Source organism: Salmo salar, chromosome 12 (genome assembly GCF_965601325.2).
Source record: "Salmo salar chromosome 12, fSalSal1, whole genome shotgun sequence".
In the NCBI taxonomy this organism is placed as follows: domain Eukaryota; kingdom Metazoa; phylum Chordata; class Actinopteri; order Salmoniformes; family Salmonidae; genus Salmo; species Salmo salar.
This window is the reverse complement of record NC_138302.1, coordinates 65,844,233-65,864,124: the sequence shown is the minus strand read 5'-3', so window position 1 is coordinate 65,864,124 and position 19,892 is coordinate 65,844,233. Positions and strand designations below refer to the sequence as shown.

General features: G+C 41.7%; 1 protein-coding gene across 5 annotated transcripts in view; it reads left to right on the top strand.

Moving 5' to 3' along the window:
* The window catches only part of atf1 (activating transcription factor 1), a 42,289-nt gene that overhangs the window by 7,251 nt on the left and 15,146 nt on the right, over positions 1–19,892 (top strand). For all 5 annotated transcript variants that reach the window (XM_014132891.3, XM_082959235.1, XM_014132890.3 and 2 more), the window contains exon 3: positions 5,201–5,323. In XM_014132891.3, the coding sequence (XP_013988366.1) occupies positions 5,201–5,323 (123 nt within the window). The remainder of the gene's footprint in view (positions 1–5,200; positions 5,324–19,892) is intronic.

Genomic DNA, 19,892 nt, shown 5'->3' with positions numbered 1-19,892 from the left:
ATTTAGCAAGTTATTTTTATTTTTTTATTTTTTTCTCCAGTCATATCCAATACCAGGTGTATCAAACTCCATTCTTTGAATGATGCTGTGTCTGCATGTATTACAAATATACACTTCAATAGTGTTTACTGCTCCTGGGACATCAATGATTACACATTGTAACTATGCAATAGACTAGAGACATGATTTAAGTAAAGGCTGATTTGTAATTAATATATACAGAAAAAAACAGTACACTACACTTCCTGTGCATATTTAACTCCCTTCATCTGCATTAATCTGTGGACGATTGAAAACAGGGCAGCAAAGTTTGTCACCAGAGCGGTTTAGAGCATATTACTTTTTGCCTGTGAATAACCAGACCTTCATACCAACTTGCTATACTGAATTCTTGACGCACAACCGAAGGTGCTGCCATAATCCTGCCAGCACGCCCACAAGTGAGCCACTCAGGCGGAGAATGACGCGTGGAAGAGGGCGAGGAACGAGATGGGAGTAACAATCCAGGCTATTTGCTCAGGGACCGGCATAATAATGTGACGAAACAAGCAGGGAGCAGGTTTCGAACATTCTAGCCCGAAGTCCAGCACGCAATCGACTGTGCCCAAGTGTATTAATTGGCGTTGGGGCCGATTGTGGCTAAAATTGGAATATTTAACAAGTGGAAAGGGGAAAAGTTGTTATTATTATTAGTTTTTCACAAGCGTAGCAGGCTGTGAATTCTAACAGCGTTTCTAGGATGGACTATTAGCTGAACAATAGACTATTCAACCTTTACTAAAGAGTTGTCTAGCTGCGCTAGGTGTGAAACCCCTCCAACTTGCAACAAATCATTTGTATCTACTTTTCCACATCTACCTACACATGATTAATGTTCTGAAAAAAATATGTATAAAAATTGGTCATGGCTCCTGAGGGGTGCAGCGGTGTAAGGCACTGCATTTTAGTGCAAGAGGCATTACTACAGTCCCAGGTTCAAATACAGGCTGTATCACATCCGACTGTGGTTGGAAGTGCCATCGGGCGGTGCACAATTGCCCCAGCGTCATCCGGGTTTGGCTGGGGTAGGCCTTCATTGTATATAAGAATATGTTCTTACATGACTTGCCTAGTTAAATAAAGGTTCAGTTTAAAAAAACAACTGGTGGCAACCGCAGCGCAATCAATAGGTGAACAGTGGCGGGTGCTGAAAATATAGCTAACTTGTTACACACCAACAGATGGAGGAGAACCTACACCAGTCGAGCAATTAATTTCAAAAGTCTTCATTTTAATTTGACTTTACAAACAACGAGGGCTTAATTGGAGTCTTTCTTCAGAGCCTAGACCAATATAAAGTAACTTAGCATACTTCAGCCAGTTATAAGGCCTAACAGCCTAATAGAAGTAGGATTTTTTTTAAATTTCTATTGGGCTTACTTCCAATTGCAACTGGTCAAAAATGTAGCATCCTACATAAAACAATGTAACTAATAATGAAAAGCGGACATTTTGTGAATCCCAAACTCTAAAAGTAATTGGAAAGGTAGATACAAATGATTTGTGACAGTGGTTAAAGAATGTAAACAAGATTCTTTGTTATTTACAGTAGTGATGGACAACTGGAGACATTTTGAAAACAGGTTTTCAAACACTTGTTTTTCACAAGTGTACTGTAGCAGGTGTAGCCCATCATGCAAATGTTTCCTATTAGCAGGACAATTGACTTTTTATAGCCCGGCTACTGTTGTGAGGTGTAGGCTACAATATTTGATGTACCTTTTGCTTTGTAAATAGCCAAACTTACCATCAAAAATCAAATAATGGCCTGGTCCTCCCTCGTTTGTGGAGAGTCGGGCGGCATTGGCGGAGAGTCAGGTGGAGAATGACGTGTTGAAAAGGGGGAGGAACGAGATGGAGTCACAATCCATGCCAGGCACACCTGTGAGCTCTGGAACTCCACCTCCGACAGGCAGTCAACATACGTTGCGGGTTCGTCAGGTCGTCAGTTTACATTTCCATTCTTCTTCTGACAACAGCACTTGACCAACTGCTCCACAGGCACAGCAAGGGCCGCCCGGACCATTGTGCTGTTCTGCTATTCCAAGGATGTGTAACCGAAGAGATACCACGAGTGAGCACAGAATACAAACTGGGATGGCTCCTGAGGCAAATGTGGCTTACCAGTGAACCTCCGGGTGTTCATCATTAATACTCTGTCTCAGAAGTTTCTGTTTTTGACTGATGCAACCCGAAAAAGCATTAAAGACCGAGTTAATGAGTACTTGAGGTCACCGAGAAAGTCTGGACATGGCCTGCTCTCCCTTACGTAAGGAGTTAGGCACTTTCCCATGTTTAATACCGTATGTACTGTAGGCTATGTTTACTTGTCAGACTGCACAGTAACCCAAAACAAATGCATGTGGCTCATCTTCAAAATGCTTTATTATACAAATGTAAAAGCATATACTGTACTGTATTTCTTCATCAGCATCTTTATGCTTTCGTTAATAAAATAATGATATAAATACTGTTTCAAAATGCTGATATTTGATTTAGTTATGGATCCATAACGAATTACTATGGGAATAAATATCACTGAAGGTAAACAACTTGTTGCTTACTGGAAAATACTCTTTCGTACAGTGCCATTATGGCTATTAGCAGGGCTATATTTTGGCCTTTATAAATAGTATTTTGGCCTTTTCAGATTACAATCGCTCACTGTCGTTTTTTGGAAAACAAAATAATCTCAAAAATATCGTTAAAAAAAACCCAACCTTTTTGTGTGTATGCCTTCCCACTGTGGTTGTCTATTTCAGCACCGTTTCACACTGCTCTGCGACAAGCATGGAGAAATTAAAATGTTCAATTATATTCTTAAGTTATGTGTTGACTGAATATAATAGCAAGTGATGTCTGCTAAATAATCAAGTTAGGTTTCTCCAGGAATAAGTCATTCTAAATGACAACCTGGCTTTATTTACAAATTAGTGAGTGTCTCACCCCATGTTCAAGAATTGCATTTTTCTCGCTCAATAAAGGTTAAATGAAAACAATCTCCCAAAATATCGTTACTTTTTAAACAAAGCGATTTTATTAATTAATTTAGAATGATATAAAAGCCCCTTAGATATTCTCACAGATCCTAATGGAAAATCCCCCTTAGATATTAATTTAGAATCCCCCATCCTCTAAATGTAATTATTGGCGGAGAGTCACGTCATTGAATTTTTTAAAATTATTTATATATACTGTAGGCAAAATGAGTCTCGGTAGTGTTGAGTAATGTGCTGTTAAAAGTGGTGTAGGTCTTTTTATTTAGAGCCTATTGAAGTTTGAAGCAATAGGATTTTAAGCAAACGCCTACACCTATTTTGGCACCGTTTCGCGCTGCTCGGAGACAAGCATGGGGACTGGACTTGCTAAATCAATGAACTTTTTATTTTCATCTCTGTTTGGGTATTGGTTAGACTAGAATTAGAAAATTAGGGTGCAGAAATGTTTTGCTCTTAGTGTAACCTATTTAACAAGGAAAGTCAGTTAAGAACAAATTCTTACTTACAAGGACCGCCTACTCCTTCCTTCCCATCAGGGAATTGAACCCCCATCTCCCGCGTGCCCTGCCCGCACGACACAGGGTTTCTTTAGCTAGATAGCCCAGTACTGTACTGCCGACCGTCACGTTGTACAGTGCCATATTTTCCGTTCCATCCTAATGGAAACCGAGGGTTTTTCGTTTTTTTTCGAATATAAACACCATAATATTAATTAAGCAAGTACTAGTCAGAAGTTTGGACATACCTACTCATTCCAGGATTTTTCTTTATTTTTACTATTTTCTACATTGTAGAATAATAGTGAAGATAACACATGGAATCAGTTAAGATCAAATTCTTATTTACAAGGACAGCCTACTCCTTCCTCCCCATCAGGGAATAGTACAGACATGGCCTGCTCTCCCTTATGTAAGGAATTAGGCACTTTCTCATTTTTATTACAGTATGTATTGTAGGCTATGTTTTACTTGTCAGACTGCACAAAAGCCACCTGCATTTGTTTATTAGGCTATTGTGCAGTCTGACAAGTAAACATTGCCTACAATAATAACTAAATCAACATATGCATTTTTGAAAGAGTATTTTTAGCATTTTATTAACGAAAGCATAAAGATGCTGATGAAGTACAGTATATGCTTTTACATTTGGGCTAATAAACAAATGCAGGTGGCATATCTTAAATGCTTTATTATCCAAATTTAAAAGCATATACTGTACTGTATTTCATCAGCATCTTTATGCTTTCGTTAATAAAATAATGCTAAAAATACTCTCAAGATGCAGATGTTGATTTTAGTTATCGATCCATAACAAATTACTATAGGAATAAATATCACAGATTTACAGATATTGGAACAAGTTGTCTAATGAAGGCAAACAATTTAGAATCCTGTTATGCTGTAGCCTACTACTGATCGTCACGTTGTACAGCGCCATATGTTCCATCTTAACGGAAACCCTGAGGGTTTATTTTTTTTGTATTTTTCTCTCGGAATAGAAACACCATAATATTAATTAAGCCAAATTTCTTAATCAATCCCATATACTATGTTATTCCAATTTTTTTTTTTAATTATCTGGTAATGCCAATATGGAAGACTATCAAATGCTTCTCAAAGATGCCCTCTGGTGGTCAAACTAGCACTAACAGAAAAATGGCTGACAATTATATACTGTGCCACAGAATGCTGCAGCAGCCCACAAGGTGTGCTGCAGTATGATGCAACTTTTAGAGGAGGAACCACTGTACAAAACATTGTTGCGTTAAGGCAGGATTCTGCGTTAACGTGACCTCTGGATACATATAGAATTGCAATACATATTGTATCGGCAGCTAAGTATCGTGAGGACCCTGGCAATTCCCAGACACCGCTGTTTTAGTGTTTGTTGTTGCATCAGACCCTAAAGGTTGTCTCAGCGAAAGCAGAATGACTTCGCTCTCACATAGTCACACAGAGTATGTGCACAGGTGTGCTTTACGGTGCTACAAACAGAGGGGAAGGGGAGCCTCGCACCTCAAAGCTCTTAGTAGTTGTGGAAATGCATCTGCGTTACCTGGCTGAGCAGATTTAATAGGACAGTGAACCGAATCCAAAGGATGGGACAGTACAGGATTGAATATTCACTCCTGTGTCATCGTCTAATCTGACTGTGTTTTGCAGATGTCTCTGGGGGGCTCTCCTGTGACTGTGGTCCAGCTACCTGGGGGTCAGTTCCAGGTGCAGGGGGTGATCCAGTCGGCCCAGTCGTCTGTCATCCAGTCCCCACAGTTGCAGAGTGTTCAGGTAAGAGGTGCTCCTCAACAACCAGGAACTTGGCCTGAGCCCATATTCACAAAGCATCTCAGAGTAGGAGTGCTGCTGATCTAGGATCAGTTTTACCATAAAGATCATTATGAATAAAATTACGTAAACAAGCATTTTGCTACATCCACAATATCTGCTAAATATGTGTATTTGACCAATAAAATCTGATTTTAATCCTAGATCAGCAACCCTACTGAGATGCATTATGAATACTGCCCCTGGACTACAGTGCCTCCAAAGGACATGGAGGTGTCCCTTGTTCTTCTAGCATACTTTAATCGTTGTTAGCCTTTAGCTTACGTTATCTTGCCAAATGATATTACGGGGGTAAATGTGTGATTGATGGGCAGGTATCTCTATCTTGTACACTCTAGAACCACCACATTCTGATTTAAGTTAAGGTCCTGAACAGTGATTCTGATTCCCATGTAAAATAGCTTTTTGAGTGACTAAAACATCACCCTTAGTATTTCTTTCCTGATAAAAATGCTAAAATTGAGAACTGCGTCTTATGTTAAGACCAAAAAACTACCAGTAAGTCTGAAAAGACCGACCAAGTGGAGAGGGAGATAGTAGGCTGAGTGGCGGGGGACCTCACCTTGACTGACGGTTGGTGTACCTGTGGACCACAACTGTAGGTGTACCTGTGGATGTATTTCAAGGCCTACCTTCAAACTCAGTGCCTCTTTGCTTGACATCATGGGAAAATCAAAAGAAATCAGCCAAGACCTCAGATTTTGTTTTTGTAGACCTCCACAAGTCTGGTTCATCCTTGGGAGCAATTTCCAAACGCCTGAAGGTACCATGTTCATCTGTACCAACAATAGTACGCAAGTATAAACACCTTGGACCAGCCGTCATACCGCTCAGGGAGGAGATGTGTTCTGTCTGCTAGAGATGAATGTACTTTGGTGCGAAAAGTGCAAATCAATCCCAGAACAACAGCAAAGGACCTTGTGAAGATGCTGGAGGAAACAAGTACAGAATTACCTATATCCACAGTAAAACGAGTCCTATATCGACTTAACCTGAAAGGCCACTCAGCAAGGAAGAAGCCATTTCTCCAAAACCGCCATAAAAAAGCCAGACTACGGTTTGCAACTGCACATGGGGACAAAGATCAGACTTTTTGGAGAAATGTCCTCTGGTCTGATAAAACAAAAATAGAACCTTTTGGCCATAATGACCATTGTTATGTTTGGAGGAAAAATGGGGATGCTTGCAAGCTGAAGAACACCATCCCAACCGTGAAGCACAGGGGTGGCAGAATCATGTACTCTGAAACCTTCATCCCTAACTACAACTATTTCAGACAAGATAGAATGGCCAAAAGGGGCCGTTGTTGCAATCTACTGCAGAAATAGCCTGCAGAGTTCTGTACTACTATCCAGATCTGTACCTAAACAATTTGAACTTCTACTTTTAAAAATCCATCTCACCGTTGCCGCCTGCTATAGACCCCCCCCCCCCCCCCCCCCCCATCAATCTTCAGAGATTGTGCTGCTAGGTGACCTAAACTGGGACATGCTTAACACCCCAGCCATCCTACAATCTAAGCTTGATGCCCTCAATCTCACACAAATGATCAATGAACCTACCAGGTACCACCCCAAAGCCGTAAACACGGGCACCCTCATAGATATCATCCTAACCAACTTGCCCTCTAAATACACCTCTGCTGTTTTCAACCAAGCTCTCAGCGATCATTGCCTGCATCCGTAATGGGTCAGTGGTCAAACGACCTCCACTCATCACTGTCAAACGCTCCCTGAAACACTTCAGCGAGCAGGCCTTTCTAATCGACCTGCTCTGGGTATTCTGGAAGGATATTGACCTCATCCCGTCAGTAGAGGATGCCTGGTTATTTTTTTTTAAATGCCTTCCTCACCATCTTAAATAAGCATGCCCCATTCAATAAATTTAGAACCAGGAACAGATATAGCCCTTGGTTCTCTCCAGACCTGACTGCCCTTAACCAACACAAAAACATCTTGTGACGTTCTGCATTAGCATCGAACAACCCCCGTGATATGCAACTTTTCAGGGAAGTTAGAAACCAACATACACAGGCAGCTAGAAAAGCCAAGGCTAGCTTTTTCAAGCAGAAATTTGCTTCCTGCAACACAAACTCAAAGTTCTGGGACACTGTAAAGTCCATGGAGAATAATAACACCTCCTCCCAGCTGCCCACTGCACTGAGGATAGGAAACTCGGTCACCTCTGATAAATCCACTATAATTGAGAATTTCAATAAGCATTTTTCTACGGCTGGCCATGCTTTCCACCTGGTTACCCCTACCGCGGTCAACAGCACTGCACCCCCCACAGCTACTCGCCCAAGCCTTCCCCATTTCTCCTTCTCCCAAATCCAGTCAGCTGATGTTCTGAAAGAGCTGCAAAATCTGGACCCCTACAAATCAGCCGGGCTAGACAATCTGGACCCTTTCTTTCTAAAATTATCTGCCGAAATTGTTGCAACCCCTATTACTAGCCTGTTCAACCTTTCTTTTGTATCGTCTGAGATTCCAAAAGATTGGTAAGCAGCTGCTGTCATCCCCCTCTTCAAAGGAGGGGACACTCTTGACCCAAACTGCTACAGACCTTTATCTATCCTACGCTGCCTTTTCTAAGGTCTTCGAAAGCCAAGTCAACAAACAGATTACTGACCACTTCGAATCCCACCGCACCTTCTCCTCTATGCAATCTGGTTTCAGAGCTGGTCATGGGTGCACCTCAGCCACGCTCAAGGTCCTAAACGATATCGTAACCGCCATCGATAAGAAACAATACTGTGCTGCCGTATTCATTGACCTAGCCAAGGCTTTCGACTCTGTCAGTCACCACATCCTCATCGGGAGACTCAATAGCCTTGGTTTCACAAATGATTGCCTGGTTCACCAACTACTTCTCTGATAGAGTTCAATGTGTCAAATCGGATGGTCTGTTGTCCGGGCCTCTGGTGGTCTCTATGGGGGTGCCACAGGGTTCAATTCTTGGGCCAACTCTTTTCTCTGTATACATCAATGATGTAGTTCTTGCTGCTGGTGAGTCTCTGATCCACCTCTATGCAGACGACACCATTCTGTATACTTCTGGCCCTTCTTTGGACACTGTGTTAACAACCCTCCAGACGAGCTTCAATGCCATACAACACTCCTTCCGTGGCCTCCAACTGCTCTTAAATGCAAGTAAAACTAAATGCATGCTCTTCAACCGACCGCTGCCTGCACCTGCCCGCCCGTCCAGCATCACTACTCTGGACGGTTCTGACTTAGAATATGTGGACAACTACAAATACCTAGGTGTCTGGTTAGACTGTAAGCTCTCCTTCCAGACTCACATCAAACATCTCCAATCCAAAGTGAAATCTCGAATTGGCTTCCTATTTCGCAACAAAGCATCCTTCACTCATGCTGCCAAACATACCCTCGTAAAACTGACCATCCTTCCGATCCTCGACTTCGGCGATGTCATTTACAAAATAGCCTCCAATACCCTACTCAAACTGGATGCAGTCTATCACAGTGCCATCAGTTTTGTCACCAAAGCCCCATATACTACCCACCACTGCGACCTGTATGCTCTCGTTGGCTGGCCCTCGCTTCATACTCGTCGCCAAACCCACTGGCTCCAGGTCATCTACAAGACCCTGCTAGGTAAAGTCCCCCCTTATCTCCGCTGACTGGTCACCACCTGTGGCACGCGCTCCAGCAGGTGTATATCTCTCTGGTCACCCCCAAAGCCAATTCCTCCTTTGGCCGTCGCTCCTTCCAGTTCTCTGCTGCCAATGACTGGAACGAACTACAAAAATCTCTGAAACTGGAAACACTTATCTCCCTCACTAGCTTTAAGCTGTCAGAGCAGCTCACAGATCACTGCACCTGTACATAGCCCATCTATAATCTAGCCCATACAACTACCTCCTTCCCCTACTGTATTTATTTATTTATTTTGCTCCTTTGCACCCCATTATTTCTACTTTGCACTTTCTTCCACTGCAAATCTACTATCCCAGTGTTTTAGTTGCTATATTGTATTTACTTTGCAACCATGCCCTTTTTTGCCTTTACCTCCCTTATCTCACCTCATTTGCTCACATTGTATATAGACTTATTTTTCTACTGTATTATTGACTGTATGTTTGTTTTACTCCATGTGTAACTCTGTGTTGTTGTATGTGTCGAACTGCTTGCTTTATCTTGGCCAGGTCACAATTGTAAATGAGAACTTGTTCTCAACTTGCCTACTTGGTTAAATAAAGGTGAAATAAAAATGTTGTGGGGGTGCTTTGCTGCAGGAGGGACTGGTGCACTTCACAAAATAGATGGCATCGTGAGGAAGGGAAATTATGTGGATATATTGAAGCAACATCTCAAGACATCAGTCAGGAAGTTAAAACTTCTTCTGGGACACTAGCGTCCCACCTCGACAAAATCTGGTGAAATTGCAGAGCGCCAAATTAAATTACTATAAATATTTAACTTTCATAAAATCACAAGTGCAATACATCAAAATAAAGCTTATCTTGTTGTTAATCCAGCCAAGGTGTCAGATTTCAAAAAGGCTTTACGGCGAAAGAATACCATGCGATTATCTGAGGACAGCACTCGGCACACAACACTTTACAAACAGTAACCAGCCAAGTAGAGGAGTAACAAAAGTCAGAAATAGCGATACAATTAATCACTTACCTTTGATGATCTTCATATGGTTGCACTCACAAGAGTCCCAGTTACCCAATAAATGTTTGTTTTGTTTGATAAAGTTACTCTTCAGTAATCCACTGTCTCAAACAACATCCGGTGAAATTGCAGAGCGTGAAACTCACAAAACAGAAGTTCTCATAATAAACATACATAAAAGATACAAGTGTTATACATCAGCTTAAAGATAAAGTTCTTGTTAATCCAACCGCTGTGTCAGATTTCAAAAAGGCTTTACGGCGAAAGCAAACCATGCAATTATCTGAGAACAGCGCCCAGTAGACAAATCATTAGAAATAGTAATCAGCCAAGTAGAGGAGTAACAAAAGTCATAAGTTGTATCTTTACTTCTCATTACCTTTGATCTTCATATGGTTGCACTCCCAAGACTCCATGTTGCACAATAAACGTTTGTTTTACTCGATAAAGTCACTTTGTCCAAAAACCTCTTTTGTTAGCGCGTTTTGTTCAGTAATCCATTGGAACAAAGCACGGTCACAGCAGGCAGACGGAGAATCTAAAAAGTACCATAAAAGTTTGTAGAAACATGTCAAACGATGTTTATAATCAATCCTCATGTTGTTTTTGTCATAAATAATCGATCATATTTCAACCGGACTATAGCTTCGTCAATAGAAAATGAAAGCAAGAAAGGCGCGCTCCCGGTCACGCACAGAACTCATGTCTCGAAATTTCCACTCTTCTCATTTGAAAGTGGTGTTTCTCCCTCATTTTTCAGAGTAAAAGCCTGAAACAATGCCTAAAGACTGGCCACATGTAGTGGAAGCCATAGGGATCGTGAACTGCGTCATAAGTCTTTGTATGGTGGATAGGCTTTCAGTGGACAAACAGCTATTTCAAAATAATAGCATCTCCTGGATGGATCTTCCTGAGGTTTTCGCCTGCCATATCAGTTCTGTTATACTCACAGACATTATTTTAACAGTTTTGGAAACTTTAGAGTGATTTCTATCTTCTGGGCCTGAGTAGCAGGCAGTTTACTTTGGGTATGCTTTTCATCCAAAATTCAGAATGCTGCCCCCTGTCCCCAAAAAGTTAAAGATTGGTTCCAAATGGGTCTTCCGAATGGACAATGACCCCAAGCATACTTCCAAAGTTTTGGCAAAATGGCTTAAGGACAAAGTCAAGGTATTGGAGTGGCCATCACAAAGCCCTTACCTCAATCCTATAGAAAATGTTTTGGCAGAACTGAAAAAGTGTGTGCGAGCAAGGAGGCCTACAAACCTGACTCCGTTACACCAGCTCTGTCAGGAGGAATGCGCCAAAATTCACCCAATTTATTGTGGGAAGCATGTGGAAGGCTACCCAAAACGTTTGACCCAAGTTAAACAATTTAACCTCTCTGGGCTAGGCGGGACGAATTCGTCCCACCTACGTAACAGCCAGTTGAATCCTGTGGCGCGATTTTCAAAACCTTTGAAATGCTATTACTTCAATTTCTCAAACATATGACTATTTTACAGCTATTTAAAGACAAGACTCTCGTTAATCTAACCACACTGTCCGATTTCAAAAAGGCTTTACAACGAAAGCAAAACATTAGATTATGTCAGCAGAGTACCAAGCCAGAAATAATCAGACACCCATTTTTCAAGCTAGCATATAATGTCACAAAAACCCAGAAGACAGCTAAATGCAGCACTAACCTTTTGATGATCTTCATCAGATGACAACCCTAGGACATTATGTTATACAATACATGCATGTTTTGTTCAATCAAGTTCATATTTATATCAAAAAACGGCTTTTTACATTAGCATGTGACGTTCAGAACTAGCATACCCCCCGCAAACTTCCGGGGAATTAGCTAACAATTTACTAAATTACTCACGATAAACATTCACAAAAAGCGTAACAATTATTTTAAGAATTATAGATACAGAACTCCTCTATGCACTCGATATGTCCGATTTTAAAATAGCTTTTTGGTGAAAGCACATTTTGCAATATTCTAAGTACATAGCCCAGGCATCACGGGCTAGCTATTTAGACACCCGGCAAGTTTAGCACTCACCAATATCAGATTTACTATTATAAAAGTTTGATTACCTTTTGTTTTCTTCGTCAGAATGCACTCCCAGGACTGCTACTTCAATAACAAATGTTGGTTTGGTCCAAAATAATCCATCGTTATATCCGAATAGCGGCGTTTTGTTCGTGCGTCCCAGACACTATCTGAAATGGTAAATCAGGGTCGTGCGCATGGCGCAATTCGTGACAAAAAAAATCTAAATATTCCATTACCGTACTTCGAAGCATGTCAACCGCTGTTTAAAATCAATTTTTATGCCATTTTTCTCGTAAAAAGCGATAATATTCCGACCGGGAATGTCCATTTAGCTAAACAGAGGAAAGAAAACACAGCTTTCGGTCGACGCGGGCACGAGCCTGAGTCTCACAGTACTGTAACCAGCCACTACCCAAACGCGCTACTTTTTTTCAGCCAGAGCCTGCAAAGCCACGATTCTGCATTTTGCCGCCTTCTGAGAGCCTATGGCAGCCGTAGGAAGTGTCAGGGGACAGCTAAGATCCTCACTCTTCAATAAACAGAGACAAGAAGAACGACACCTTGTCAGACAGGCCACTTCCTGCATGAAACCTTCTCAGGTTTTTGCCTGCCAAATGAGTTCTGTTATACTCAGACACCATTCAAACAGTTTTAGAAACTTTAGGTTGTTTTCTATCCATATGTAATAAGTATATGCATATTCTAGTTACTGGGTAGGAGTGGTAACCAGATTAAATCGGGTACGTTTTTTTATCCGGCGGTGTAAATACTGCCCCCTAGCCCTAACAGGTTAAAGGCAACGCTACCAAATACTAATTGAGTGTATGTAAACTTCTGACCCACTGGGAATGTGATGAAGGAAATAAAAGCTGAAATAAATCATTCTCTCTACTATTATTCTGACATTTCACATTCTTAAAATAAACTGGTGATCCTAACTGACCTAAGGCAGTGAATTTTTACTAGGATTAAATGTCAGGAATTGTGTGAAACTGAGTTTATCTGTATTTCGCTAAGGTGTATATAAAGTTCCAACTTCAGCTGTGTATGTACAGTCGTGGCCAAAAGTTTTGAGAATGACATATACATTTTCATAAAGTCTGCTGCCTCAGTTTGTATGATGGCAATTGGCATATACTCTAGAATGTTATGAAGAGTGATCAGATGAATTACAATTAATTGCAAAGTCCCTCTTTGCCATGCAAATGAACTGAATCCCCCCCCAAAACATTTCCACTGCATTTCAGCCCTGCCACAAAAGGACCAGCTGACATCATGTCAGTGATTCTCTCGTTAACAAAGGTGTGAGTGTTGACGGAGACAAGGCTGGAGATCACTCTGTCATGCTGATTGAGTTTGAATAACAGACTGGAAGCTTCAATAGGAGGCATTGTTCTTCCTTTGTCAACCATGGTTACCTGCTAGGAAACGCGTGCCGTCATCATTGCTTTGCACAAAAAGGGCGTCACAGGCAAGGATATAGCTGCCAGTAAGATTGCACCTAAATCAACCATTTATCGGATCATCAAGAACTTCAAGGAGAGCGGTTCAATTGTTGTGAAGAAGGCTTCAGGGCGCCCAAGAAAGTCCAGCAAGCGCCAGGACTGTCTCCTAAAGTTGGTTCAGCTGCGGGATCAGGTGTGAGTGCATCTGCACGCACAGTGAGGCAAATACTTTTTGAGGATGGCATGGTGTCAAGAAGGGCAGCAAAGAAGCCACTTCTCTCCAGGAACAACATCAGGGACAGACTGATATTCTGCAAAAGGTACACGGAATGGACTGCTGAGGACTGGGGTAAAGTCATTTTCTCTGACGAATCCCCTTTCCGATTGTTTGGGGCATCTGGAAAAAAGCTTGTCCGGAGAAGACAAGGTGAGCGCTACCATCAGTCCTGTGTCATGCCAACAGTAAAGCATCCTGATACCATTCATGTGTGGGGTTGCTTCTCAGCCAAGGGAGTGGGCTCACTCACAATATTGCCTAAGAACACAGCCGTGAATAAAGAATGGTACCAACACATCCTCCGAGAGCAACTTCTCCCAACCATCCAGGAAAAGTTTGGTGACGAGCAATGCCTTTTCCAGCATGATGGAGCACCTTGCCATAAGGCAAAAGGGATAACTAAGTGGCTCGGGGAACAAAACATCGATATTTTGGGTCCATGGCCAGGAAACTCCCCAGAACTTAATCCCATTGAGAACTTGTGGTTAATCCTCAAGAGGCGGGTGGACAAACAAAAACCCACAAATTCTGACAAACTTCAAATCAAATTTATTTGTCACATAGACATGGTTAGCAGGTGTTAATGCACGTGTAGCGAAATGCTTGTGCTTCTAGTTCCGACCATGCAGTAATATCTAACAAGTAATTTAACCTATCAATTTCACAACATCTACCTTATACACACAAGTGTAAAGGAATGAATATGAATATGTACATAAAAATGTATAAATGAGTGATGGCCGAACGGCATAGGCAAGATGCAGTAGATGGTAAAGGGTACAGTGTATATACATATGAGATGAGTAATGTAGGGTATGAAAACATTATATAAAGTGGCATTGTTTAAAGTGGCTAGTGATACATTTAATTACATCAAGATGGCAAGATACAGTAGATGGTATAGTGTACAGTATATACATATGAGATGAGTAATGTAGGGTAAGTAAACATTATATAATATAAAGTGGCTAGTGATAAATTGATTACATACATTTTTCCATTATTAAAGTGGCTGTTTAACAGTCTGGTGGCCTTGAGATAGAAGCTGTTTTTCAGTCTCTCGGTCCCCGCTTTGATACACCTATACTGACCTCGCCTTCTGGATGATAGCGGGGTGAACAGGCAGTGGCTTGGGTGGTTGTTGTCCTTGATCTTTTTGGCCTTCCTGTGACATCGGGTGGTGTAGGTGTCCTGGAGGGCAGGTAGTTTGCACCCGGTGATGCGTTGTGCAGACCTCACTACCCTCTGGAGAGCCTTCCGGTTATGGGCGGAGCAGCTGCCGTACCAGGCGGTGATACAGCCCGACAGGATGCTCTCGATTGTGCATCTGTAAAAGTTTGTTTTTGGTGACAAGCCAAATTTCTTCAGCCTCCTGAGGTTGAAGAGGCGCTACTGCGCCGCCTTCACCACGCTGTCTGTGTGGATGGACCATTTCAGTTTGTCTGTGATGTGTACGCCGAGGAACTTAAAACTCTCCACCCTCTCCACTACTGTCCCATCAATGTAGATATAGGGTGCTGCTGTCTCCTGAAGTCCACGATTATCTCCTTTGTTTTGTTGACATTGAGTGTGAGGTTATTTTCCTTTCACCACACTCCGAGGGCCCCTACTTCCTCCCTGTAGGCCGTCTCGTCGTTGTTGGTAATCAAGCCTACCACTGTAGTGTCGTCTGCAAACTTGATGATTGAGTTGGAGGCGTGCATGGCCACGCAGTCGTGGGTGAACAGGGAGTACAGGAGAGGGCTGAGAACGCACCCTTGTGGGGACCCAGTGTTCAGGATCAGCGGGGTGGAGATGTTACCTACCCTCACCACCTGGGAGCGGCCCGTCAGGAAGTCCAGGACCCAGTTGCACAGGGCGGGGTCTGGTCTCGAGCTTAATGACGAGTTTGGAGGGTACTGTGGTGTTAAATGCTGAGCTGTAATCGATGAACAGCATTCTTACATAGGTATTCCTCTTGTCCAGATGGGTTAGGGCAGTGTGCAGTGTGATGGCGATTGCGTCGTCTGTGGACCTATTGGATCGGTAAGCAAATTGGAGTGGGTCTAGGGTGTCAGGTAGGGTGGAGGTGTTAATGGTCCTTGACTAGTCTCTCAAAGCACTTCATGATGACGGAAGTGAGTGCTACAGGGCGGTAGTCATTTGGCTCAGTTACCTTAGCTTTCTTGGGAACAGGAACAATGGTGGCCCTCTTGAAGCATGTGGGGTCAGCAGACTGGGATAAGGATTGATTGAATATGTCTGTAAATACACCAGCCAGCTGGTCTGCGCATGCTCTGAGGACGCGGCCGGGAATGCCGTCTGGGCCTGCAGCCTTGCGAGGGTTAACACAGTTAAATGTTTTACTCACGTTGGCTACAGTGAAGGAGAGCCCGCAGGTTTTGGTAGTGGGCCGTGTCAGTGGCACTGTATTGTCCTCAAAGCGAGCAAAAAAATGTGTTTAGTCTGTGTGGGAGCAAAGCATTGTGATCCGTGACGGGGCTGGTTTTTCTTTTGTAGTCAGTGATTGACTGTAGACCCTGCCTCATACCTCTCGTGTCTGAGCCGTTGAATTGTGACTCCACTTTGTCTCTGTACTGACGCTTAGCTTGTTTGATTGCCTTGCGGAGGGAATAGCTACGCTGTTTGTATTCGGTCATGTGTCCGGTCACCTTGCCCTGATTAAAAACAGTGGTTCGCGTGTTTAGTTTTGCGCGAATGCTGTCTTCAATCCACGGTTTCTGGTTTGGGAGTGTTTTAATAGACGCTGTGGGTACGACATCGCCGATGCACTTGTTAATAAACTCGCACACCGAATCAGCGTATTCGTCAATGTTGTTCGCCGCAATGCGGAACATATCCCAGTCCACGTGATCGAAGCAATCTTGAAGCATGGAATCCGATTGGTCGGACCAGCGTTGAACAGACCTGAGGACGGGAGCTTCCTGTTTTAGTTTCTGTCTATAGGCTGGGAGCAACAAAATGGAGTCGTGGTCAGCTTTTCCGAAGGGAGGGCGGGGGAGGGCCTTATATGCGTCGCGGAAGTTAGAATAATATGCGTCGCGGAAGTTAGAATAACAGTGGTCTAGGGTTTTGCCAGCCCTGGTAGCACAATCGATATGCTGATAGAATTTGGGGAGCCTTGTTTTCAGATTAGCCTTGTTAAAATCCCCGGCTACAATAAATGCAGCCTCAGGATATGCAAGAATGGGCTGCCATCAGTCAGGATGTGGCCCAGAAGTTAATTGACAGCATGCCAGGGCGGATTGCAGAAGTCTTGAAAAAGAAGGGTCAACACTGCAAATATTGACTCTTTGCATCATCAACTTCATGTAATTGTCAATAAAAGCCTTTGCCACTTATGAAATGCTTGTAATTATACTTCAGTATTCCATAGTAACATCTGACAAAAATATCTAAAGACAATGAAGCAGCAAACTTTGTGGAAATTAATATTTGTGTCATTCTCAAAACTTTTGGCCACGACTATGTGTGTGTGTAGATATCTCAATCAGAAGCTTCTAAACAGAAAATTATGTAATGGCTTTATGTATATACTGTACTCTATACTATCTACTGCATCTTGCCTATGCCGTTCGGCCATCGCTCATCCATATATTTATGTACATATTCTTATTCGTTCCTTTACATTTGTGTGTGTATAAGGTAGTTGTGAAATTGTTAGATTACTTGTTAGATATTACTGCATGGTCGGAACTAGAAGCATAAGCATTTCGCTACACTCGCATTAACATCTGCTAACCATGTGTATGTGACCAATAAAATTTTATTTGATTCTGTAATTTTCCAAGCTGTTTAAAGGCACAGTCAACTTAGTGTATGTAAACTTCTGACCCACTGGAATTGTGATTAAGTGAAATAATCTGTCTGTAAACAATTGTTGGAAAAATGACTTGTGTCATGCACAAAGTAGATGCAAAAACTACAGTTTGTTAACAAGAAATTTGTGGAGTGGTTGGAAAAATGAGTTTTAATGACTCCAACCTAAGTGTATGTAAACTTCTGACTTCAACTGTGTGTGTGTGATAAGGACATTTACAACCATACTGAATGAACACTTATTTTAACTTAGTACATGAATAAAATCTATTTAGTCTCAAATAAATAATGAAACATGTTCAATTTGTTTTAAATAATGCAAAAACAGTGTTGGAGAGGAAAGTAAATGTGCCCTGTAAAAAAGCTAACGTTTAAGTTCCTTGCTCAGAACTTGAGAACATATATGAATGCTGGTTCTTCAATATTCCCAATTAAGAAGTTTTAGGTTGTAGTTATAAGAATTATAACGCGTCGACTATTTCTCTCTATACCATTTGTATTTCATATACCGTTGACTATTGGATGTTCTTATAAGCACTTTAGTATTGCCAGCCTAATCTCGGGAGTTGATAGGCTTGAAGTCATAAACTGCGCTGTGCACCAAGCATTGCTAAGTGCCGCTGGCAAACGCAGTAAAGTTTGAATGAATGCTTACGAGCCTGCTGCTGCCTACCTCCGCTCAGACTGCTATATCAAATCATAGACTTAATTTTATAATAAACACAGAAATATGAGCCTTTGGTCATTAACTTCTATGGGCTAGGTGGGACGTTAGCGTCCCACTCTATTCAACAGCCAGTGGAAGAGCGTGGCGCGAAATGCAAAAACCTCAAAAATGCTATAATTTCAATATTTCAAACATACGACTATTTTACACCATTTGAAAGATAAGACTCTCGTTAATCTAACCACACTGTCCGATTTCAAAAAGGCTTTACAGCGAAAGCAAAACATGAGATTGTTAGGAGAGTACATAGACACAAATAACCACACAGCCATTTTTCAAGCAAGCATATATGTCACAAAAACCCAAAACACAGCTAAATGCAGCACTAACCTTTGATATTCATCAGATGTCACTCCTAGGACATTGTTATACAATACATGCATGTTTTGTTCAATCAAGTTCATATTTATATAAAAAAACAGCTTTTTACATTAGCATGTGATGTTCAGAACTAGCATACCCACCGAAAACTTCCGGTGAATTTACTAAATTACTCATGATAAACGTTGACAAAATACATAACAATTATTTTAAAAATTATAGATACAGAACTCCTTTATGCAAACGCTATGTCAGATTTTAAAATAGCTTTTCGGCAAAAGCACATTTTGCAATATTCTGAGTAGATAGCTCGGCCATCACAGGCTAGCTAATTTGACACCCACCAAGTTTGGGGCTGACTAAACTCAGAATAACTATTAGAACAGCAAAGGTAATCCAATTTTTCTTTGTCAGAATGCACTCCCAGGACTTCTACTTCAACAACAAATGTTGTTTTTGGTTCCAAATAATCCATAGTTATATCCAAATAGCTCCGTTTTGTTCGTGCGTTCAGGTCACTATCCGAAGGGTAACGCGCGAGCGCACTTCGTGACAATTTTTTTTCAAAATATTCCATTACCGTACTTAGAAGCATGTCAAACACTGTTTAAAATCAATTTTTATGCTATTTTTCTCGTAAAATAGCGATAATATTCCAACCGAGCAACGTTGTATTCATTCAAAGACTGAAAGAAAAAAATGGAGAAGTCTCGTGAACGCACATCAGTCTCACTGTCCCCAGGCTGACCACTTACAAACTCTGCTGCTGTACTTTGCCCAGAGACAGCAGACACCCCATTCCACTTTCTGGCGGCTTTAGAGAGCCAATGAAAGCCTTAAAGTGTCATGTTACAGCACAGATGCTGTATTTTCGATAGAGATGCAACAGAAGGACAACAAATTGTCAGACAGGGCACTTCCTGTATGGAATCTTCTCAGGTTTTGGCCTGCCATATGAGTTCTGTTATACTCACAGACACCATTCAAACAGTTTTAGAAACTTTATAGTTTTTTCTATCCAAATCTACTAATTATATGCATATTCTAGTTTCTGGGCAGGAGTAGTAACCAGTTTAAATCGGGTACGTTTTTTTATCCGGCCGTGAAAATACTGCTGCCTAGCCCAGACAGGTTAAAATGGTCAAATCCGTAAACTATCATTTTGAAAACAAAACGTTTATTATTTCAGTGAAATACGGAACCGTTACATTGCACAACCTTTAATGT